The 23,644-nt window shown below is 47.3% G+C and overlaps 2 protein-coding genes across 2 annotated transcripts; both read left to right on the top strand.

The window, feature by feature from the left end:
* Positions 1–11,836: 11,836 nt before the first annotated feature.
* LOC125538721 (probable aldo-keto reductase 3) lies at positions 11,837–13,821 on the top strand. The gene is made up of 5 exons (XM_048701996.1): positions 11,837–12,125; positions 12,234–12,425; positions 12,654–12,826; positions 13,002–13,104; positions 13,205–13,821. The coding sequence occupies exons 1-5, from the start codon at positions 11,901–11,903 to the stop codon at positions 13,544–13,546; spliced, it is 1,035 nt and encodes a 344-aa protein (XP_048557953.1). The 5' UTR covers positions 11,837–11,900; the 3' UTR covers positions 13,547–13,821.
* Positions 13,822–15,877: 2,056 nt separating this feature from the next.
* LOC125538722 (probable aldo-keto reductase 3) lies at positions 15,878–19,664 on the top strand. The gene is made up of 5 exons (XM_048701997.1): positions 15,878–16,221; positions 18,313–18,504; positions 18,613–18,785; positions 18,889–18,991; positions 19,094–19,664. The coding sequence occupies exons 1-5, from the start codon at positions 15,997–15,999 to the stop codon at positions 19,433–19,435; spliced, it is 1,035 nt and encodes a 344-aa protein (XP_048557954.1). The 5' UTR covers positions 15,878–15,996; the 3' UTR covers positions 19,436–19,664.
* The last annotated feature ends 3,980 nt before the right edge of the window (positions 19,665–23,644 follow it).

The raw sequence follows: 23,644 nt of genomic DNA, 5'->3' as shown, positions 1-23,644 counted from the left end.
GATGAACATATGCAAAAAAATATGCAGATCCGGGACTTAGTCAAAATCACATGAGCGCGGGTTCACTAAAAGACGCTCGGGGCGAAGTTTAGGCGGGTGCTCACCTAGCGGGCCTGGCCCAGAAAGTGGAGGAGGTGAGGCAGGTCGGGAGGGGCAGGCCAGCTGGGCCTGGATGCGGGGCCCACAGCGAGGGTCAACGGGGGCTGTGTCCTCGTCCTCCCCCGATCCGATCGGGTGCGGAGGTGTGGCAGCGGTGGCGCACCGTGGATCTCCGGCGGGGACGCTCGAGGACGGTGGGGAGACTGGGATCGACGACAGACGACGGATCCGGCGAGAGGACTCCATTCCGACGACGAACGGCGGCGGTGTCGAGCTGCACGGCGCAGCGGCGATTAACAGAGAGAGAGGGAGCTCGAGGAAGAGAGGGACATGGGAAAGAGAGGAGCGGGGCGAGGCTAGCCTGGCAGAGGAGGCCGGCGATGGTGGCGCGGCGGCGCCGGCGAACGGACGGTGGGGCGGTGGTTGGAGACGGTGCGCAGGGAAGGCGCTCGGGCGACGGCGCGGGATCCGGGCCCGGGCGGGCCGGATCTGGGTCTCCCAGGCCCGCGCGGGAGAGGAGAGAGAGGGCGGTGAGGTGGCGGCGCCGGATTCGCTGAGGAGGGCGGCGCGGGGGTTTTTGTCCGGGCGCAAGGTAGAGGAAGGCTAGGGTTTGGACTGCGCGGAAATTCGGGGAGAGCCACATATATATAGGTAGAGGGAGCTAGGAGAGTCCAAATGAGGTGCGGTTTTCAGCCACACGATCGTGATCGAACGACCGAGAAGATGGAGGAGGTTTAGGTGGGTTTTGGGCCAATTTGGAGGGGTGTTGGGCTGCAACACACACGAGGCCTTTTCGGTCCCTCGGTTAACCGTTGGATTATCAAACGAAGTCCAAATGGCATGAAACTTGACAAGCGGTCTACCGGTAGTAAACCAAGGCCGCATGACAAGTCTCGGTCCAATCCGAAAATGTTTAACACCCGCACATGAAAAGAGGTAGAAAGGGACACCGGGTGACATAGGAGCGCCAGATTGCAAAACGGACAACGGGGAAAATGCTCGGATGCATGAGACGAACATGTATGCAAATGAAATGCACATGATGACATGATATGCAATGCATGACATGCAAGCAATGGAAAGGCAACAACAGCGAATAACTGGAAGACACCTGGCACATCGGTCTCGGGGCATTACACCCCGGGCCTTGGTATTTTTGATTGAGTGGCGGCGGGGTGCAGGCTGAACTTTAGGCTGAAACGCCTCTCTGGCTCTGCCACGCAGTGGCCGGTCAGCAGCATCGTACACTGGTGAATGAGGTTTCAATGCTTCCTCCTTGAGGTGAGGTAGCAACCTGCGTTTTGGGTAACTCTTGGAGGGGCGCTCGAGTTCATATTCCTCGGCTGCAAGGACTTCGGTCCATCTGTCTGCTAGCAAGTCTTGATCAGCTTGAAGCTGTTGTTGCTTTTTCTTCAGGCTATTTGCTGTGGCCATAAGCCGGCGCTTTAAGCGCTCCTGTTCTACGGGGTCCTCAGGCACGTTAAATTCTTCGTCGCCGAGGCTCGCCTCGTCTTCGGAGAGAGGCATGTAATTGTCCTCCTCCAGTTCTCCATCTGCTGCCTGCTCTGGAGGGCTGGCTTGTTCATCCTCCGGCTCTACATCGTGCTGGAGGGGATTGTGGTTGTCTTTGGCACTATCCGGAGTGTTATTATCTCCTATGCCGGTATCACTACTTTTGCCGTGGTGGGACTTAGAGTGGCGCCACTGACGTCGGCGCTTGGGTTGCTTCTTGGAGGGGTCATCCTCCGCTGTCTCGTCGCCATTGCCTTCTTTAGGGATGTCCACCATATATATGTCATATGATGAGGTAGCGGTCCAGCACCCTATGGGCGGTGGTTCCTGCTTGTCTCCTGCATCGTCGTCCATACCATCGATGTCTTCGGAGTCGAAGTCGAGCATGTCGGTTAAATCATCGACAGTGGCTACTAAGTGGGTGGTGGGTGGGCAGTGAATTTCTTTGTCGTCCGCATCCCATTCTAGCCGTACATAGTTCGGCCAAGGTTCTCCTGACAGGGAGAGAGACCTCAATGAATTTAACACATCGCCAAAGGGCGAGTGCTGAAAGATATCCGCGGAGGTGAACTCCATGATCGGCGCCCAGTCGAATTCGACGGGCACGGATGTAAGCGGCTCGGAGTCCGTGGCCGGAGGTGAATCCAGTGGTTCGGCGACACGCCTCTCGTAAGGGATGAAGTCAGTATCCGACTCTATCGCCATGAGAGTGCGGCCTCCATGGCGGGGTCTATCCCTCCGCTCTCGGATGGCGCGATTTGCTCCGAATTGACGGCCGGAGTAGTTGCAGATGCGATCTCCCGAACACTGTCTGACGGCAGAGTTACGTCGTGCTCGTTGTGACTGTGCGGCGCACCTGACACGGGCTCGAATCCGTCGAAGATCAAGTCTCCGCGGATGTAGGCAGTGTAGTTTAAGTTTCTGAACCTGGCCTGATGGTGAGGGGCGTAGCTCTCGATCTGCTCCAGATGGCCAAGCGAATTGGCCCGCAGTGCAAAGCCGCCGAATACAAAGATCTGTCCGAGGAGGAAAACCTCACCCTGGACCACATCGCTACCGATGATCGAAGGAGCCATCAAGCCTTATGGTGATGACATAGTTGAACTCTCAATGAAAGCACCAATGTCGGTGTCAAAACCGGTGGATCTCGGGTAGGGGGTCCCGAACTGGGCGTCTAATGCGGATGGTAACAGGAGGCAGGGGACACGATGTTTACCCAGGTTCGGGCCCTCTTGAAGGAGATAATACCCTATGTCCTGCTTGATTGTTCTTGATGATATGAGTATTACAAGAGTTGATCTACCATGAGATCGTAGAGGCTAAATCCTAGAAGCTAGCCTATGGTCTGATTGTATGTTGTCCTACGGACTAAACCCTCCGGTTTATATAGACACCGGAGGGGGCTAGAGTTACATAGAGTCAGTTACAAGGGAGGAGATCTACATATCCGTATTGCCTAGCTTGCCTTCCACGCCAAGGAGAGTCCCATCCGGACACGGGACGAAGTCTTCAATCTTGTATCTTCATAGTCCAACAGTCCGGCCAAAGGATATAGTCCGGCTGTCCAGAGACCCCCTAATCCAGGACTCCCTCATCGAGCTTCAAGTCTTAACTTCACACCTTACAACTCAGGCAAGAACTCCTTCTTTGACTGATCCATCTTGAACTCCTTCAAGATCATGTCAAGGTATGTGCTCTGTGAAAGTCTTATCAGGCGTCTTGATCTATCTCTATAGATCTTGATACCCAACATGTAAGGTCTTCCTTTGAAAAACTCCATTAAAACAACCCTTTATGCTTTCCAGAAATTCTACATCATTTCCGATCAACAATATGTCATCCACATATACTTATCAAAATGTTGTAGTGCTCCCACTCACTTTCTTGCAAATACAAGTTTCTTGCAAACTTTGTATAAACCCAAATGCTTTGATCACCTCATCAAAGCGTATGTTCCAACTCCGAGATGCTTGCTCTGGTCCTTAGAAGGATCGCTAGAGTTTGCATACCTTTTAGCATCCTCAGGATCGACAAAACCTTCTGGTTGTATCACTTACAACCTTTCCTCATGGAAACCGTCAAGGAAACTTTGTTTTGACATCCATCTGCATGATTTCGTAAATGAAAATGCAGCAACTACTAACATAATTCTAACAAACTTTAGAATCGCTATGATTGAGAGAGTCTCATCATAGTCAACTCCTTGAACTTGTCGGAAACTTCTTTGAGACAAGTCGAGCTTCACAAATGGTGACATTACCATCAGCGCCTGTCTTCTTCTTAAAGATCCATTTTTTTCAATGGCTTGCCGATCATCGGGCAAGTCCACCAAAGTCCATACTTTGTTCTCATACATGGATCCTTTCTCGGATTTCATGGCTTCCAGCCATTTGTTGGAATCCGGGCCCACCATCGCTTCTTCATAGCTCATAGGTTCATCGTTGTCCAACAACATGATCTTTAAGACAAGGTTACCACTCAGAAGTTGTACACACCCTTTTCGACCTACGAGGTTCGATAGTAATTTGATCTGAAGATTCATGATCATCATCATTAGCTTTCTCTTCAACTGACGTAGGTGCCACAGAAACATCTTTCTGTGATGTGCTATGCTCTGGTTGAAGTGAAGGTTCAACAACCTCATCAAGTTCTATCTTCCTCCCACTCAATTCTTTCGAGAGAAACTTTTTTCTCGAGAAAGGACATGTTCCTAGCGACAAACATTTTGCCCTCAGATCTGAGATAGAAGGTATACCCAATCGTCTTGTTTGGGTATTCTATGAAGACACAGTTTTCCGCTTTGGGTTCAAGCTTTTCTGGCCGAAGACTATCGACATAAGCATTGTAGCCCCAAACCTTAAGAAACAACAACTTAGGTTTGTTGCCAAACCATAGTTCATACGGTGTCGTCTCCATGGACTTAGATGGTGCCCTATTTAAAGTGAATGTAATTGTCTCTAATGCATAACCCCAAAATGATAGTGGTAGATGGGTAAGAGACATCATATATCGCACCATATCCAATAGGGTCTGATTACGATGTTCGGGCACACCATTACGCTATGGTGTTTCAGGTGGCGTCAACTGTGAAACGATTCCACCTTGTCTTTAGTGATTGCCAAATTCATAACTCAAATACTCTCCCCTTGATCAGATCGTAGGAACTTGATCTTCTTGTTATGATGATTCTCAAATTCACTCTGAAATTGCTTGAACTTTTCAAACGGTTCAGACTTATGTTTCATTAAGTAAATATACCCATATCTACTCAATACATTGGTGAAGGTGAGAAAATAACGATATCCACCGCATGCGTCAACACTCATCGGACCGCACACATCAGCATGTGTGATTTCCAACAAGTCACTTGCCCGTTCCGAAAATGGGGTTTTAGTCATCTTGCCAATGAGGCATGGTTCGCATGTGTCAAGTGATTCAAAATCAAGTGACTTCAAAAGTCCATCGGCATGGAGGTTCTTCATGCGCTTTACACCAATATGACCTAAGCGGCAGTGCCACAAGAAAGTGGTACTATCATTATCAACTCTACATCTTTTGGCATCAATGTTATGAACATGTGTATCACTATGATCGAGATTCAATAAACCATTCACATTGGGTGCATGACCATAGAAGGTATTATTCATATAAACAGAATAACCATTATTCTCTGACTTAAATGAATAACCGTATTGCAATAAACATGATCTAATCATGTTCACGCTCAATACAAACACCAATGCAAACAACATTTATCTGGGTTCAACACTAATCACGAAGGTAGAGGGAGCGTGCGATGGTGATCATATCATCCTTGGAAACACTTCCAATACACATCGTCACCTCGCCCTTAGCTAGTCTCCGTTTATTCCATAGCTTTTGTTTCGAGTTACCAATATTAGCAATTGAACTGGTATCTAATACCCAGGTGCTACTAGGAGTACTAGTAAGGTACACATCAATAACACATATATCAAATATACTTTTGTTGAAGTTGCCAGCCTTCTTATCTACCAAGTATTTGAGGCAGTTCCGATACCAGTGACCGTTCCCCTAATAGAAGCACTTCGTCTCGGGTTTGGGTTCTTGGGTTTCTTCACCGGAGCGGCAACTGGCTTGCCATTCATGAAGTTTCCCTTCTTGCCCTTGCCTTCTTTGAAACCAGTGGTCTTGTTAACCATCAACACTTGATGCTCCTTCTAGATTTCTACCTTTATGACCTTAAGCACGACGAACAGCTCCGGGATCAACTTCCCTTGCATGTTATAGTTCATCACGAAACTCTAGCAGCTTGGTGATAGTGACTGGAGAACTTTTGTCAACCACTATCTTATCTAGAAGATTAACTCCCACTTGATTCAAGTGATTGAAGTACCCAGACATTCTGAGCACATGCTCACTGACTGAGCTATTCTCCTCCATCTTGTAGGCAAAGATCTTATTAGAGGTCTCAAACCTCTCATCACGGGCATGAGCCTGAGATACCAATTTTGGCTCTTGGAACATCTCAAATGTTCCATGGTGTTCAAAACGCTTTTGGAGCCCCGACTCTAAGCCGTAAAGCATGGCGCACTAAACTATCAGGTAGTCATCAGAAGGTGTCTGCCAGATGTTCACAACATCCACAGACGACGCCAGAGGGGTTGGCACACTGAGCGGTGCATCAAGGACATAAGCCTTTTGTGTAGCAGTGAGGACAATCCTCAGACTACGGCCCTAGTCCGCACAATTGCTTACAATATCTTTCAACTTAGTCTTTCTCTAGGAACGTATTAAAACAGGGAGCTAAAGCGCGAGCGATTAATCCACAACATAATTTGCAAAGACAATTTAGACTATGTTCATGATAATTAAGTTCATCTAATCAAATTATTCAATGAACTCCCACTCAGATAGACATTCCTCTAGTCATCTAAGTGATACATGATCCGAATCGACTAGGTCGTGTCCGATCATCACATGAAACGGACTAGTCATCAACGGTGAACATCTCCATGTTGATCGCATCTACTATACGACTCATGTTCAACCTTTCGGTCTCTTATGTTCCGAGGCCATGTCTGCACATGCTAGGCTCGTCAAGTCAACCTAAGTGTTTCGCATGTGTAAATCTGGCTTACACCTGTTGTATGCGAACGTTAGAATCTATCACACCCGATCATCACGTGGTGCTTCGAAACAACGAACCTTCGTAATGGTGCACAGTTAGGAGGAACACTTTCTTGAAATTTTAGCGGGGGATCATCTTATTTATGCTACCATCGTTCTAAGGAAATAAGATGTAAACATGACAAACATCACATGCAAATCATAAAGTGACATGATATGGCCAATATCATCTTGCGCCTTTCATCTCCATCTTCGAGGCGCGATATGATCACCTTCGTCACCGACATGACACCATGATCTCCATCATCGTGTCTTCATGAAGTTGTCTCGCCAACTATTACTTCTACTACTATGGCTAACGGTTAGCAATAAAGTAAAGTAATTACATGGCGTTTTTCATTGACACGCAGGTCATACAATAAATTAAGACAACTCCTATGGCTCCTGCCGGTTGTCATACTCATCGACATGCAAGTCGTGAATCCTATTACAAGAACATGATCAATCTCATACATCACATATATATAATTCATCACATCCTTTTGGCCATATCACATCACATAACATACCCTGCAAAAACAAGTTAGACGTCCTCTAACTGTTGTTGCATGTTTTACGTGGCTGCTATGGGTTTCTAGCAAGAACGTTTCTTACCTACGCAAAAGCCACAACGGTGATATGCCAATTGCTATTTACCATTCATAAGGACCCTCTTCATCGAATCCGATTCTACTAAAGTGGGAGAGACAAACACTCGCTAGCCACCTTATGCATCAAGTGCATGTCTGTCAGTGGAACCAGTCTCATGTAAGCTTACGTGTAAGGTCGGTCCGGGCCGCTTCATCCCACAATTCCGCCGAATCAAGATAAGAATAGTAACGTTAAGCAAATTGAACAAATCATCGCCCACAACTACTTTGTGTTCTACTCGTGCATAGAATCTACGCATACACCTAGCTCTGATACCACTGTTGGGGAACATAGTAACAATTTAAAATTCTCCTACGTGTCACCAAGATCAATCTAGGAGATGCTAGCAACGAGAGAGAGAAGGAGTGCATCTTCATACCCTTGAAGATCGCTAAGCGGAAGTGTTACAAGAACGCGGTTGATGGAGTCGTACTCGCGGCGATTCAAATCGCGGAAGATCCGATCAAGCGCCGAACGGACGGCGCCTCCGCGTTCAACACACGTACAACCCGTGGTCGTCTCCTCCTTCTTGATCCAACAAGGGGAGAGGATAAGTTGAGGGAGAACTCCAGTAGCACGACGACGTGGTGGTGGTGGAGCTCGTGGTTCTCCGGCAGGGCTTCACCAAGCACTGCGGAAGAGGAGGAGGAGTTGGAGAGGGGGAGAGGGCTGCGCCAGGGGAAGGGTGCGGCTGCCCTCCCACCCCTCACTATATATAGGGGGAAGGGGAGAAGGGGGAAGCGCCCTAGGGTTTCCCCTAGGGGGCGGTGGCTAGGACAGATTGGATCTCCCTAGGGAAACCCTAGGGAGACTTGCCCCCCAAGCCAAGCAGGTGGAGGCTTGCCTCCCAAGCCAGGTGGAGGCGCCCTACCTCCCCATGTAACATGGGAAAGGGTGTGGGGGGCGCACAACCCCTTAGTGGGCTGGTTTGCCCCCTCCCCTTGGCCCATGAGGCCCTGCAAGACTTGCCGGGGCCTCCGAAACACCTTTCGGTCATGCTGACCATAGCCTGGTACCCCCGGAACACTTTCGGACTCCAATATCCTTCATCCAATATATCAATCTTCACCTCCGGACCATTTCAGAACTCCTCGTGATGTTCGGGATCTCATCCGGGACTCCGAACTACCATCGGTAACCACATACTATTCCCATTACAACTCCAGCGTCACCGAACCTTTAGTGTGTTGACCCTACGGGTTCGGGAACTATGCAGACATGATTGATACACCTATCCCGCCAATAACCAATAGAGGGATCTGGATACCCATATTGGCTCCCACATGTTCCATGATGATCTCATTGGATGAACCACGATATCGGGGATTCAATCAATCCCGTATATAATTCCCTTTGTCTATCGGTATGTTACTTGCCCGAGATTCGATCGTCGGTATCCCTATACCTTGTTCAATCTCGTTACCGGCAAGTCTCTTTACTCTTTCCATAATGCATGATCCCATGACTAACTCCTTAGTCAAACTGAGCTCATTATGATGATGCATTACCGAGTGGGCCCAGAGATACCTCTCCGTCATACGGAGTGACAAATCCCAGTCTTGATTCATGCCAACCCAACAGACACTTTCGGAGATACCTGTAGTGCACTTTTATAGTCACCCAGTTACGTTGTGACGTTTGATACACCCAAAGCATTCCTATGGTATCCAGGAGTTGCACAATCTCATGGTCTAAGGAGATGATACTTGACATTAGAAAAGCTCTAGCGAACGAACTACACGATCTTGTGCTATGCTTAGGATTGGGTCTTGTCCATCACATCATTCTCCTAATGATGTGATCCCGTTATCAACGACATCCAATGTCCATGGTCAGGAAACCATAACCATCCATTGATCAACGAGCTAGTCCACTAGAGGCTTACTAGGGACATGTTGTGGTCTATGTATTCACACATGTATTATAGTTTCCAGTTAATGCAGTTATAGCATGAACAATAGACAATTACCATGAACAAGGAAATATAATAATAACCATTTTATTATTGCCTCTAGGGCATATTTCCAACACAAGGGTATGATGGTGCTAGCAACATGCGAGGTGAGTTCAGTGGTTTCAAATCATTGATGATGAGAGAAAGTAGCACAACTTATTATGCTCATTGCTTTGCTCACCAAGTTTACTTAGTTGTTCTGGTTGTTGTAAGAAAGCAAAAAGGGGTTAGTAATTTCTTCAGTATGATTTCTACCATGTTAAATGTTTTGGTTCGTTCTGCCAAGCAAAGGGATGTGATTAGAGATGTAAATATTGAGGAAAATGAGCAAGGCTTTAGGGTGCAGGCAACTTACAACGGGAACATGTTTGAATCAAGAGCAACGCCTACAAAGACCCGGGGACACTCATTGGGGTTCTCATGCTAAAACACTTAAGAGTTTGGTTGCCATTGTTCGAGCCGATTATTAAAGTTCTTGAAATTGTCGAAGAAGAAGACACCACTCAAACAAATAGAGACCAAGCAAATGGTCTTCTAGTGTATTTTCAATGTTTTGACTTTGGCTTCTATTTGCATCTCATGTTGACAATAATCCTCACTACTACCAACACATTGTCATTAGCATTGAAACGACAAGATCAAGATGTAGTAAATGCCATGAAATGTGTCAAGTCAACAAGAATTGTTTTGAATGAACTTAGAGAAGATGGATGGGAATCTATGCTAAGTGAAGTTCATGTGTTTTGCGAGAAACATGGTACTGGAGAGTTGGACATGGAAGAAGCATATGTTAATCCAAAAAAAAAGAGAAGGCAGGTAACCAGAATTACCAACAAATATCATTATCAAGTTGATTGCTTCAATGATGTTTTTGATTGGCTAGTTCAGGAGCTTGATAGTAGGTTCAGTGAGACATCCCCTAATGCTTTTTTGGTCAGCGTCTTTGAGTCCACGAGACTCATTTCGTGGTTTCAATTTGGGAAATCTTATGATTCTGGCTAAACTATACCCTCAAGATTTTGATTTTGGGGATTTTAGGCATCTTGATCGGGATCTACGGCTCTATTGCTGATGTGCACAAAGATGATAGCTTTTCCAGCATAGCAACAATCACCGAGCTTTAAAAAATATGGTGCAAATAAGGAGGCATTTTATGTATCCTTTGTTTTATCGGTTGTTGAAACTAGTGATTGTGTTGCCTATTTTGCTATTGCTACAGTTGAGAGGTGCTTTCAGTACTGAAATAGGTCAAAACTTACTTGCGCAATCGCCTCAATGATGATATCTTCAATGATGATGTTATTTGTTATGTGAAGAAAGAAGAAATGAAAAAAAGTCACCAATGATCAAGTGGGTCACTATTTCAAGGCTCGGAGGAAGAGAATATACTAAAGGTAAAATTTAAAATTCTAGCAAATTTAAGTACTTTGATTTGGGCATTTTACTATGTTCTATTTTAAAATTAAATTCTATTTTTTTATCTTGTAGGTTATTGAACCTTAATGCCTGATGATGTGTTTTGGAATTTGGGAGTGCAAGACTTCTTTTCAAGTAATTATGTCCTTTTCTTGTAGCATTATATTAAGTAGTTTGATTGTTGCATTTTGTTTTCATAAATCGATTTCTATTATGTTAGGTAATCCATGTTACAATTTGTGAAACACACCTTTATTTAATGTATTTTTATTTGATAATATTATGCCATAGTTAAGTGGTGCATTGGGGTAGCATGAGCTCCAGCTCCACCCCTGATCGTGGCTTAATTTTTTTTCCTGGATTTGCTATTCCTCATTCAATTTCTAGAGACATACAACGCACATCTCCGAGGTCGAGATGGGGGTGCGGCGTCATGCGGCGACATCTGTGGCAAGGCCAATCCAGGACGGTGTCGCTTGTGCAGGCGATGATGAGGGTTCACTAGTTTGAGTGGGAGAACTTTTTATTTTGACTGCCGCTAGGATTGACGGTAACCAAGTTCGAGATAGGGACACCACGGTTGACTATGGTGCCCCCTGCGAGGGCTCACCGGGGCCTCATGTGACACGACGTGTCTGTTTTTTTTGTGTGTGAGGAGAGAAACAGCCGGAGAAAAAACAAGATGAGCCAACCGTTGGATTGAAGTAGAACAATTCAACGGCTCGGGCCTATCGACTGGAACCCTATTATAATGGAATAAAACTATTTTTAGGTCGTAAAAAATTTAATAATAGGTGGTATCTTGACTTTGACCGGATGTTATCCGAATGAGTGCTATCACAAGATGCCGCAGCCTTTGGACTACTTTACCTAAAAATATTTGTCTGGACTGAATTGTTTGACAAAAAAATGGTCACGCATCACTGGGTAAACTAATTTTGGGCACATTACGTACGCGGTGACGCTCTGCTCTGGTTTGGCAGCTCATTCAAACCCACAGCCTGGTGACCTACTCCATGACGCCCTCCACCGCACTATAAATTGCACCCCAGCATTGCACTGCAAGCTCCAGACCTACTTACTCATCCACCAATCATCAGTTCATCACAGCACGAACGACATGGCTGCTGCTCCGGTGGTTGTGCCGCGCATGAAGCTGGGCTCGCAGGGGCTGGAGGGCTCGGCGCAGGGCCTCGGCTGCATGGGCATGTCCGCGGCCTACGGCGAGCGCAAGCCCGACCAGGACATGATCGCGCTCCTCCGCCACGCCGTCGCCGCCGGCGTCACCTTCCTCGACACCTCCGACATCTACGGCCCCCACACCAACGAGCTCTTACTCGGCAAGGTAGGCTACCTCCTTACTACAGCCACCCGACGTGTTCCTTGGCTCCTCGCTAGTTGCCATTCGCACGCGGATGTCTGACCGGCCAGAGTTCTCCGTGCAATAAAGCAGGCGCTGCAGGGAGGGGTGAGGGAGCAGGTCCAATTGGCCACGAAATTTGGCATCACGGCCACCTGGGAGGTCCACGGCGACCCGGCCTACGTGCGGGCGGCGTGCGAGGGCAGCCTCGCCCGGCTCGGCGTCGACTGCATCGACCTCTACTACCAGCACCGCATCGACAAGAATGTCCCCGTGGAGATCACAGTCAGTACTACGTACTCAGTCTGTCCAAAAAAATTTGTCCCTCAAATGGATATATCTAACATCAAATTAGTGCTATATACATCCATTTGAAAAACAAACTTGGAGTAAGTTTTTTCAGACCAAGGAAGTACTACGTAGCACTACTTGTTCAACTTCGTTTCATTTTATACAGATTGAGGGCTTGTAGGTATTGACTGGTCTACCTTCTTGACTTCCGTATGCATGTAGATGGGTGAGATCAAGAAGTTAGTCCAAGAAGGAAAAGTGAAATACGTCGGGTTGTCGGAGGCCTCGGCGTCGACAATAAGAAGGGCACACGCAGTTCATCCCATCACCGCCGTTCAGCTGGAGTGGTCTTTGTGGTCAAGAGATGTCGAAGAAGATATAATCCCAACTTGCAGGTATTTGCAATGACTACAAACCTATTTTTTCGCAATTTCTTTTCAAAATCAGCTTCATATGTAATATCCCTCCGATCCAAATTAATTGTCGTAGCCTTAGTACAACTTTGTCATACCATGAAACGTCCTCCTTATGTAGTCCCAGAAAGAATTTACAAAATGTTTTCTGTTTTAGAGAACTTGGCATTGGAATTGTAGCGTACAGTCCACTAGGCAGAGGTTTTCTATCCACTGGACCTAAACTAGTGGACACATTACCAGAAGACGATTTCCGCAAGGTAAATGAACCACTCATGACACTTCCTTCTTCATGCGGTTAGCTATCTTACTTTTCTCCTTTCTCCTTTTTCTAACAAATGCATCTCATTGCGTTTTTAGAATCTCCCAAGATTTCAACCCGAGAACATGAAGAAGAATGCAGAGATATTCGAGCGCGTGAGCGAGATGGCTGCGAGGAAGGGTTGCACGTCGTCCCAGCTCGCGCTGGCTTGGGTTCACCACCAGGGAAGCGATGTGTGCCCCATACCCGGCACGACGAAAGTTGAGAATTTCAACCAGAACCTGAGAGCATTGTCTGTTGAGCTCACGGCTGAGGAGATGGCTGAGCTCGAGTCCTACGCTGCCATGGATGCGGTCCAAGGTGATCGGTACCACAACACGTTCCTCAACACCTGGAAGGACTCCGAGACCCCTTCCCTGTCATCCTGGAAACCCACTTAGTTGGGTATCATGGGAATCAATCACTATGCTGATGCTTCGTATCACTGGTTTGAAATAGTTGCAAATCAAATAATTTCACGAGCACTCCGTGCATGGATGGAATCATGGAACCACCAATTGTTTGCTAATGTAGCACAATTCCTGCCCATGAGTGTTGAACTTTTTATTATGCCTGCAAGGAAGTATCCCCCAAGTGTTGAACTTTTTGGCAGGGCTACAAAGGCCCTTTTGTAACACATTTTCATCCGGAAAACCATTTAGAATTCCCAACCTCATGTGAAGATTGCGGTACGCGTCGCACCTCCTTACAGGGGCCGAATTACATCAATTGTTGCACCTTCGACATACACTGGTTGTTACTTCAATTGTTACACACGCAAGGAATAGAAATAAACAGAAGATTACAACATAGTAAATCTATCTGCCTAACAAACACATGCTTCGTGCACCCTGATGCAAGTCTTCTGGAAGCCTCTAGAGTCCTTTGGATACTTCGGCCTACGGCGGCGACCTCACTGTGGATTGTGATGATTGCCAAAAGGTCTTCGCGAGGTTAATCTCTCAAGATCCGGTGCTTACCTTCGGCTGTGAAATGCAATTTATGGATGACGACTTGATGCACAAGGTATGGTTATGCAGTGGCGCCGATTGATTTTCCAGCCCAGCTTCTAGGATTGTGGAAAAGTGATGGCGACAACCCATGATTGGCTTTGATGGTGGTATTTCTCGAGTACCCAGTTTTGAGCTTCGGGGTGAAAAACGTAGGTATGATCCGAGTTGGTTGTACATGACAATGGTGATGTTTTTGTGTCGTTATTTTATTGAAGGCATTGCTTGGATATGCCCAGTCTGGTTCTTCCGAGTAGAAATCTAGACTCTAGTCTTTGGTGGTCGGAATAGGTGACCGAGGTGATGTTGAATAACCTCATTGTTCTTGTGGTGTCATGAGATGGTTAGTGCAGAGATGATTATTATTGTAGTTTTTTTATTTTGGATTTGATCACTTCGGGGTTTTGGTTTTCTTTCTGGCTTAGACATGACTTTCATATTGTGTGACTTTGCTAATCGCTGCACCAATGAACTATCATGGGTAAGCCCATAGATGATGTCAAGAAGCTACTTGATGATATGCAAGGGAACCATGCCCAATGACATGTTGAAAGAACTACCACCAAAAAAGTCAATACAGTTGAAGAAAACAACACGGAGTTGACAGCTAAGTTTGATGAACTCATCTCCGTCATGAAAGGTAAAGAAGAGGTAGCGTAAATGCCATATCACCGATGTAGAAGTCAATGATGTTAATTTCATTGCTCGTAATAGCTATAATCCAAACTGAAAAAATAATGGGCATGCCCCAAAATATACACGGTGATGCTATGCTCTAGTTCAAAATTTGACGTACGTTGTGGTTGGGTATATGGCGTTTGGCCAGAAAGGCGCTTACAGAGTCGGTTTATAAGGAGGCGTTTGTTCTAACAGACGTACATATCATATGGACAAGGCTTCACAAAGCAACTGCCGGTAGACAGTTATGTTAAAGATAATATTAACCGCCTATTTAGCCTAACAATGATGCTAACTATTTCTAACAAAACTATTATGATTTCCTATCAGAAGAGGCAACAACAATATCCTAAATGACATAGCTTGCCTCACACGCCCTAATAATTACTCCCTTGAACGCTCTTATATTATGGGACGGAGGGAGGCTTTTCTGAGAGTGTGCCACACACGAATGACTCAGTGTATGGACAATCTCCTTGGATCGCCTCGTCACTCACTCGACACGCCGGAGCGGATAGCAGGCAGGCGTCGCCGTCGTATCGTGTGTCCGAGACAAACCTATCCACAAGCCAGCCAGCCAGCCAAGCCAGGAATCGTAGACAGGACACATGCATGGCTGTGACACACACGATTCGGATGCCAGGCCCGTCCGATTCTCCGATGAGTTGCGTGCGTGAGCTCACGAACCCCCGGCCAACGGCGACGCTGAAATCGACCGACGGGGCGTCGGCAGTCACTTCGCACTTCGGTGTCCATCATCGAATTTTTCATGTGGCGGAGACGGGCGGTGACCCGTCGCCCGTCGCCGTGGCATCTGCCTCCTGGACCCACACGTTCCTTTCCCCCGTGGCGTGCCCATCCGTTGGACCAGCCAGTCAGCCACCGTGGCGTCCCACTCGAACCGCCCCGCCACTCACTCACTGTCATGTAGTACGAGGAATCTAGAAGAGGACCTTAGAAGAGTGAAAAAGATCAATGTCCATTTCAATTTAACGTACGGGGTGACGCTCTGCGCTAATTCGGCAGCTCATTCAAACCAGCAGCCTGGTGACCTACTCCATGACGCCCTCCACCGCACTATAAATTGCACCGCAGCATTGCACTGCAAGTTCCAGACCTACTTACTCATCCAGCAATCATCAGTTCATCACAGCACGAACGACATGGCTGCTGCTCCGGTGGTTGTGCCGCGCATGAAGCTGGGCTCGCAGGGGCTGGAGGTCTCGGCGCAGGGCCTCGGCTGCATGGGCATGTCCGCGGCCTACGGCGAGCGCAAGCCCGACCAGGACATGATCGCGCTCCTCCGCAACGCCGTCGCCGCCGGCGTCACCTTCCTGGACACCTCCGACATCTACGGCCCCCACACCAACGAGCTCTTGCTCGGGAAGGTAGGTTACCATACTACAGCCACCCGACGTGTTCCTTGGCTCCCTTCTAGTAGTTGCCATATCATTCGCACGCGAAGAGTTATTTATCCAAAACCACTACATTATGGGCTAGGGTAATAGATCGGTATCACATTTGAGGCAGGGCACAAAAAACCACCAACAATGGGCTAATCTGTAACGCGGAGCACTGATTCTTCGTTTTAGCCCAGAAAACAGCAAATCCGACAGGTGGGTCCCTCCTGTCGGGCTGACGTGCAAAAAAAATTCCAGGTGGGCAGATTGACTAGTCTCTTTCTCCTCTCTCTCCTCTCTTCTCGCCGTTCCCGTCGGCCATGGCTGACCTCGGTTGCGCGTACGCACCCACGCACACCTGCCAACTCTCCTGGTCCTGGCACGCACGCGCACTTGCAGCCGCCCCTGGCCGTGGCACGCACGCAGGACCGCAGCCGCCCTCGCCGCCACCGCACGCGAGACCAGGAGCACTCCTGCAGGCAGCAGCCACCGCTAGCCGTGACGATTCCGGCAACCATTCAACGCTAGGCTGCGTTTTATAGGATGCTGGTGACCGTGCGCATTGACTGGTGGTGGTGGAAAGTGCTAGGTTGGCCGGCAGAGTTGACGGCGGCGAGCTGGGCGGCGGCAGAGCTCCGGCTTGCGCGAGCGCCGGGTTACAGCTTGCAACCGAGCGGCCTAATAGTCCAGATGGCCTCCTGCGAGCTCTAGCATCTCGGTACGGTGCTCAGACGTGACCAATTCGTGCTCAAACGACAGCGGTGGCACGCACGCAGGACCCGTCGGCCATGGCTGACCTCGGTTGCGCGTACGCACCCACGCACACCTGCCATCTCTCCTGGTCCTGGCACGCACGCGCACTTGCAGCCGCCCCTGGCCGTGGCACGCACGCAGGACCGCAGCCGCCCTCGCCGCCACCGCAGGCGAGACCAGGAGCACTCCTGCAGGCTGCAGCCACCGCTAGCCGTGACGATTCCGGCAACCATTCAACGCTAGGCTGCGTTTTATAGGATGCTGGTGACCGTGCGCATTGACTGGTGGTGGTGGAAAGTGCTAGGTTGGCCGGCAGAGTTGACGGCGGCGAGCTGGGCGGCGGCAGAGCTCCGGCTTGCGCGAGCGCCGGGTTACAGCTTGCAACCGAGCGGCCTAATAGTCCAGATGGCCTCCTGCGAGCTCTAGCATCTCGGTACGGTGCTCAGACGTGACCAATTCGTGCTCAAACGACAGCGGTGGAGACTGGAAAGGCACGTCAGCGGGAGCTCTCGGGCATGGCGGACGAACTAGTTATGGGACGAATTGACAATGGGGGAAAAGGGTAGACAGAGAGGGAATCATGGTGATTCAGATGAGCAGGCCGACGAGGCCGGGGGTGCTCTGAAGGTGGCGAATTCGCCGCCGGCGGCGGGCGGCTCCGAGGTTGAAGACGCAATCGATTCTGTCGTTCTGCGGCGTCTAGGCTCTTGTTCGTTGTTGAGGATGACCAGCGCGAGGAGGCAAAGCTCTAGGACATTATTTGTCGGCAAAACTACGGCGATGGCCATGCTAGCGCGGAGCGGCGTCGACGGCTAGCTCTTGAACAACAACGGGGAGAGGGCTGGAGGACGGGAGCGAGCTCCAGACGAAGAGGAAAAGGGAGAGGAGGATCTGGACGTCGGGTAGGGCCTCGGCTGCCATGGCCATGGAGCTCTCGACTTGCATCGGCAGAGATGGCTCGCCGCACACAAGCTGCTCGATACAATGCTCCATAGAAATAGAGATGGGATGAAGATGACCATGTAGTCAATGACAGGCGGGGCCCGCGGCTCATCTGCCACCTCAGCTAGTCAAAGGTTTTTTGTGTGCTTGGTATTTGCCACGCCATCCCGACAGACGGGCCCCATCTGTCGGTTTCACCGTTTTCTCAACTAAATTCGAGTATCAGTGCTCCGCGTTACGCATTAGGCACAAAACCGGTGGTTTTTTGTGACCTGGTCCAAATGTGATATCAAGTTGTTACCCTAATCCATAATGTGGTGGTTTTCGGTAAATAACTCGCACATGGATGTCTGACCGGCAAGGGTTCTTCGTGTGATAAAGCAGGCGCTGCAGGGAGGGACGAGGGAGAAGGTCCAGTTGGCCATGAAATTCGGCATCACGCCGGCCCGAGAGGTCCGCGGCGACCCGGCGTACGTGCGGGCGGCGTGCGAGGGCAGCCTCGCTCGGCTCGGCATCGAATGCATCGACCTCTACTACCAGCACCGCATTGACAAGAATGTTCCCGTCGAGATCACGGTCAGTCCCTACTACGTAGTAGCACTTGTTCAGGTTCGTTTCATTTAGACAGATTGAGGGCTTGCAGGTATCGACCAGTCTACCTTCTTGACTTCCGTATGCATGTAGATGGGTGAGATCAAGAAACTAGTCCAAGAAGGAAAGGTGAAATACGTCGGGTTGTCGGAAGCCTCGGCGTCGACAATCAAAAGGGCACACGCAGTTCATCCGATCACTGCCGTTCAGCTGGAGTGGTCTTTGTGGTCAAGAGATGTTGAAGAAGATATAATACCAACTTGCAGGTTTTTGCAACGACCATAAACCTACCTTTTCTTTTCAAAATCAGCTTCATAGTACTTTATGAAACGTCCTCAAAAAGAACTTACAAATTATTTACTGTTTCAGAGAAGTTGGCATTGGAATTGTTGCGTACAGTCCACTAGGCAGAGGTTTTCTATCCACTGGACCAAAACTGTTGGACACATTACCAGAGAACGATTTCCGCAAGGTAAATGAATCACCCATGACACTTCCTTCTTCATACGGTTAGCTGGCTTTTTTTTTTCTCTTTTCTCCTTTTTCTAACAAATGCATCCCATTGCGTTTTAAGAATCTCCCAAGATTTCAACCCGAGAACATGGAGAAGAACGCGGCGATATTCGAGCGCGTGAGCAAGATGGCTGCGAGGAAGGGTTGCACGTCGTCCCAGCTCGCGTTGGCTTGGGTTCACCATCAGGGAAGCGATGTGTGTCCTATACCTGGCACAACGAAAGTTGAGAATCTCAAGCAGAACGTGAGAGCGCTTTCTGTGGAGCTCACGGCTGAGGAGATGGTTGAGCTCGAGTCCTATGCCGCCATGGATGCGGTCCAAGGTGATCGCTACCACATCACGTTCCTCAACACCTGGAAGGACTCCGAGACTCCTCCCCTGTCATCCTGGAAAGCCACTTAATTGGGTATCATCGAAATCAATCACTATGTTGATGCTTTGTATCACTAGTTTGAAATAGTTGCAAATCAAATAATTCCATGAGCACTCCGTGCATGGATGAAATCATGGAACTACCAATTGTTTGCTAATGTAGTGCAATTCCTCCCCATGATTACGTTCATGGTACTAAAAAATGTCTTTGTATAATTGGACAGGATGTATATCACCTGGGTGTTTGCTACTTCTTAAACTTGCGTTGATTTTTCTTTGAAGTGGAAAGAGTGATGCATCAAAATAGAGATAAGTATTTCCTTCAGTTAAGAACCAAGGTATCAATCGAGTAAGAGGCACAAGCAAGTCTCCAATCTATGCACCTGCACAAACTAACAAACACTTGCACTCAACGCGAAAAATGGGTTGTCAATCCCTTCACTGTCTCGACCAAGAGTGAGATCTAATAGAGATATGTATAAAAGATAAATAAAAAAGGCAAACTAAAATAAATCTAAATAAATTGCAATAAGATATTTTTGGGTTTCTTGGTTTAAAGATCTGAAAATATATGATGAAAAATAGACCCGGGGGGCATAGGTTTCACTAGAGGCTTCTCTCTTCAAAAAAACATACGGTGGGTAAACAAATTACTGTCGAGCAATTGATTGAAAAGCGCAAAGTTATGACGATATCCAAGGCAATTATTATGAATATAGGCATCATGTCCGTGTCAAGTAGACCGACTCCTGCCTGCATCTACTACTATTATTCCACACATCGATCGCTATCCAGCATGCATATAGAGTATTAAGTTTATAAGAACGGAGTAACGCCTTAAGTAAGATGACATGATGTAGAGGGATAAACTCAAGCAATATGATGAAAACCCAATTTTTTTACCCTTGATGGCAACAATACAATACGTGCCTCGCTACCCCCGACTTTGTCACCGGGTGAGGACACCGCAAGGTTGAACCCAAAACTAGGCACCTCTCCCATTGCAAGAAGAACAAATCTAGTTGGCCAAACCAAACCGACAATTCGAAGAGAAATACAAAGATATTTAATCATGCATAAAAGAGTTCAGAAAAGACTCAAATAATATTCACAGGTAATCTGATCATAAATCCACAATTCATCGGATCTCGATAAACACACCGCAAAAAAATATTACATCGGATAGAACTCCAAGAACATCAAGGAGAACATGGTATTGAAGATCATAGAGAGAGAAGAAGCCATCTAACTACTAGCTATGGACCCGTAGGTCTGTGGTAAACTACTCACGCTTCAACGGAAGGGCGACAGAGTTGATGTAGATGCCCTCCATGATCGAATCCCCCTTCGGCAGAGTGCCGAAAAAGGCCCCAAGATGGGATCTCACGGGAATAGAGGCTTGCGGCAACGTAAAAGTATTTTGGTGGACCCTTCTATTGGTTTGGGAATATTTGAGAATTTATAGCGCAAGAATTAGGGTTGGGTGACTCCCGAAGGGCCCACAAGGTAGGGATCAGGTGCCCCCCCTAGGGCGCGGCCTGAGAGCTTGTGGGTCCCTCTGGACTCTTCTGGCCCCCTCTCCAAGCTTTGTGGATGTCTTCTGGTCCAAGAAAAATCATCGCGAAAGTTTTATTGCGTTTGACTCCGTTTGATATTCCATTTCTGTAAAACTCAAAAACAATGAAAAAACAGAAACTGGCACTGGGCTCTAGGTTAATAGGTTAGTCCAAAAATAATATTAAATAGCATATTAATGCATATAAAACATCCAAAACAGATAATATAATATCATGAAACAATAAAAAATTATAGATACGTTGGAGACGTGTCAAGCATCCCCAAGCTTAATCCCTACTCGTCCTTGTGTAGGTAAATGATAAAAACAGAATTTTTGATGTGGAATGCTACCTAACATATTTATCCATGTAATTTTCTTTATTGTGGCTTGAATATTCAGATCCATAAGATTCAAAACAAAAGTTTAATATTGACATAAAAACAATAATACTTCAAGCATACTAATAAAACAATCATGTCTTCTCAAAATAACATGGCCAAAGAAAGTTACCCCTACAAAATCATATAGTCTGGCTATGCTTCATCTTCATCACACAAAGTATTTTATCATGCACAACCTCGATGACAAGCCAAGCAATTGTTTCATACTTTTTACGTTCTCAAACCTTTTCAACTTTCACGCAATACATGAGCGTGAGCCATGGATATAACACTATAGGTGGAATAGAATATGGTGGTTGTGGTTAAGACAAAAAAGAAGGAGAAAGTCTCACATCAACTAGGCGTATTAACGGGCTATGGAGATGCCCATCAATAGATATCGATGTGAGTGAGTAGGGATTACCATGCAACGGATGCACTAGAGACATAAGTGTATGAAAGCTCAAAAAGAAACTAAGTGGGTGTGCATCCAACTTGCTTGCTCACAAAGACCTAGGGAAATTTGAGGAAGCCCATCATTAGAATATACAAGCCAAGTTCTATAATGTAAAATTACCACTAGTATATGAAAGTGACAAAATAAGAACATGGTGCTACTTTGAAGCACAAGTGTGGAAAAAGGATAATAACATTGTCCCTTCTCTCTTTTCTCTCATTTTTTTGGTGGGCTTCTTTGGCCTATTTTATTATTTTTGGCTTCTTTGGCCTCTTTTATTTTTATAAAGTCCGGAGACTCATCCCAACTTGTGAGGGAATCATAACTTCCATCATCCGTTCCTCGACAATGCTCTAATAATGATGATCATCACACTTTTATTTACTTACAACTCAAGAATTACAAATCGATATTAGAACAAAATATGACTCTATATGAATGCCTCCGGTGGTGTACCGGGATGTGCAATGATCAAGAGTGACATGTATAGAAAATATGAATGGTGACCTTTCCACAAATACTATGCCGACTACATGATCATGCAAAGCAATATGACAATGATGGTGCGTGTCATAATAAAACTGTTGGGAAACGTAGCATGCAATTTCAAAAAAATTCCTACGCTCACGCAAGATCTATCTAGGAGATGCATAGCAACGACAGGGGGAGAGTGTGTCCATGTACCCTCGTAGACCGAAAGCGGAAGCGTTTGACAACGCATTTGATGTAGTCGAACTTCTTCTAGCTTCGACCGATCAAGTACCGAATGTACGACACCTCCGAGTTCTGCACACGTTCAGCACGATGACGTCCCTCGCCTTATTGATCCAACAAGGTATCAAGGAAGTAGATGAGTTCCATCAGCACACCGGTGTGGTGACGGTGATGGTGAAGTGATTCTCGCAGGGCTTAGCCTAAGCACTGCAAAACTATGACCAGGGGAGTAAACTGTGGAGGGGGGCGCCACACACGGCTAACGATTGTTGTTGTGTGTTCTAGGCGCCCCCTCTGTAACGCCCTCGATGCGGCTATATCTCCCACGTGTCGAAGCACGACTTAGAGGCATAACCGCAATGCAAGCTATGTCGCAAGTGAGGTAATCTTCACAACAACCCATGTAATACAATAAGGGGAAAAGGATACATAGTTGGCTCGAATGTGCTGACAAATCCCGATAGGAGCTGCACATATCTCGTTCTCAGGGCACACTCAGATTGTCTAAACTTCCGGTAGGCCAGCCCAGAGTTGCCCCTGGTGGCCACCGGCGGCTGACGAGGTGGACCAACACTCAGAGGAGCACTGGCCCGGGGGTGGGGGGGGGGTTAAATAAGATGACCCTTGGGCTCCGGAAAGCCAAGGGAAAAAGAGGCTAGGTGGCAAATGGTAAAACCAAGGTTGGGCATTGCTGGAGGAGTTTTAATCAAGGCAAACTGTCAAGGGGTTCCCATTATCACCCAACCGCGTAAGGAACGCAAAATCCGGCAACATAACACCGATATGACGGAAACTAGGGCGGCAAGAGTGGAACAAAACACCGGGCATAAGGCCGAGCCTTCCACCCTTTACCAAGTATATAGATGCATTAATTAAATAAGAGATATTGTGATATCCCAACAAAATATCCATGTTCCAACAAGGAACAAACTTCAATCTTCACCTACAACTAACAACGCTATAAGAGGGGCTGAGCAAAGTGGTAACTTAGCCAAACAATGGTTTGCTAGGACAAGGTGGGTTAGGGGCTTGGCTTAACGATATGGGAGGCATGATAAGAAAGTGGTAGGTATCGCAGCATAGGCATAGCAAAAGAGCGAGCAACTAGCAAGCAAAGATAGAAGTGATTT

Source organism: Triticum urartu, chromosome 2 (assembly GCF_003073215.2).
Source record: "Triticum urartu cultivar G1812 chromosome 2, Tu2.1, whole genome shotgun sequence".
In the NCBI taxonomy this organism is placed as follows: Eukaryota; Viridiplantae; Streptophyta; class Magnoliopsida; order Poales; family Poaceae; genus Triticum; species Triticum urartu.
The sequence above is the reverse complement of the archived record's forward strand: the minus strand, read 5'-3'. Positions and strand labels throughout refer to the sequence as shown.

Coding starts and splice junctions, on each gene's coding strand:
- LOC125538721 (XM_048701996.1), top strand. CDS start 11,901: ATGGCTGCTGCTCCGGTGGTTGTGCCGCGCATGAAGCTGGGCTCGCAG. Junction 12,126..12,233: donor ACGAGCTCTTACTCGGCAAG/GTAGGCTACCTC, acceptor GCAATAAAGCAG/GCGCTGCAGGGAGGGGTGAG. Junction 12,827..13,001: donor GATATAATCCCAACTTGCAG/GTATTTGCAATG, acceptor TTTCTGTTTTAG/AGAACTTGGCATTGGAATTG.
- LOC125538722 (XM_048701997.1), top strand. CDS start 15,997: ATGGCTGCTGCTCCGGTGGTTGTGCCGCGCATGAAGCTGGGCTCGCAG. Junction 16,222..18,312: donor ACGAGCTCTTGCTCGGGAAG/GTAGGTTACCAT, acceptor GTGATAAAGCAG/GCGCTGCAGGGAGGGACGAG. Junction 18,505..18,612: donor ATGTTCCCGTCGAGATCACG/GTCAGTCCCTAC, acceptor GTATGCATGTAG/ATGGGTGAGATCAAGAAACT.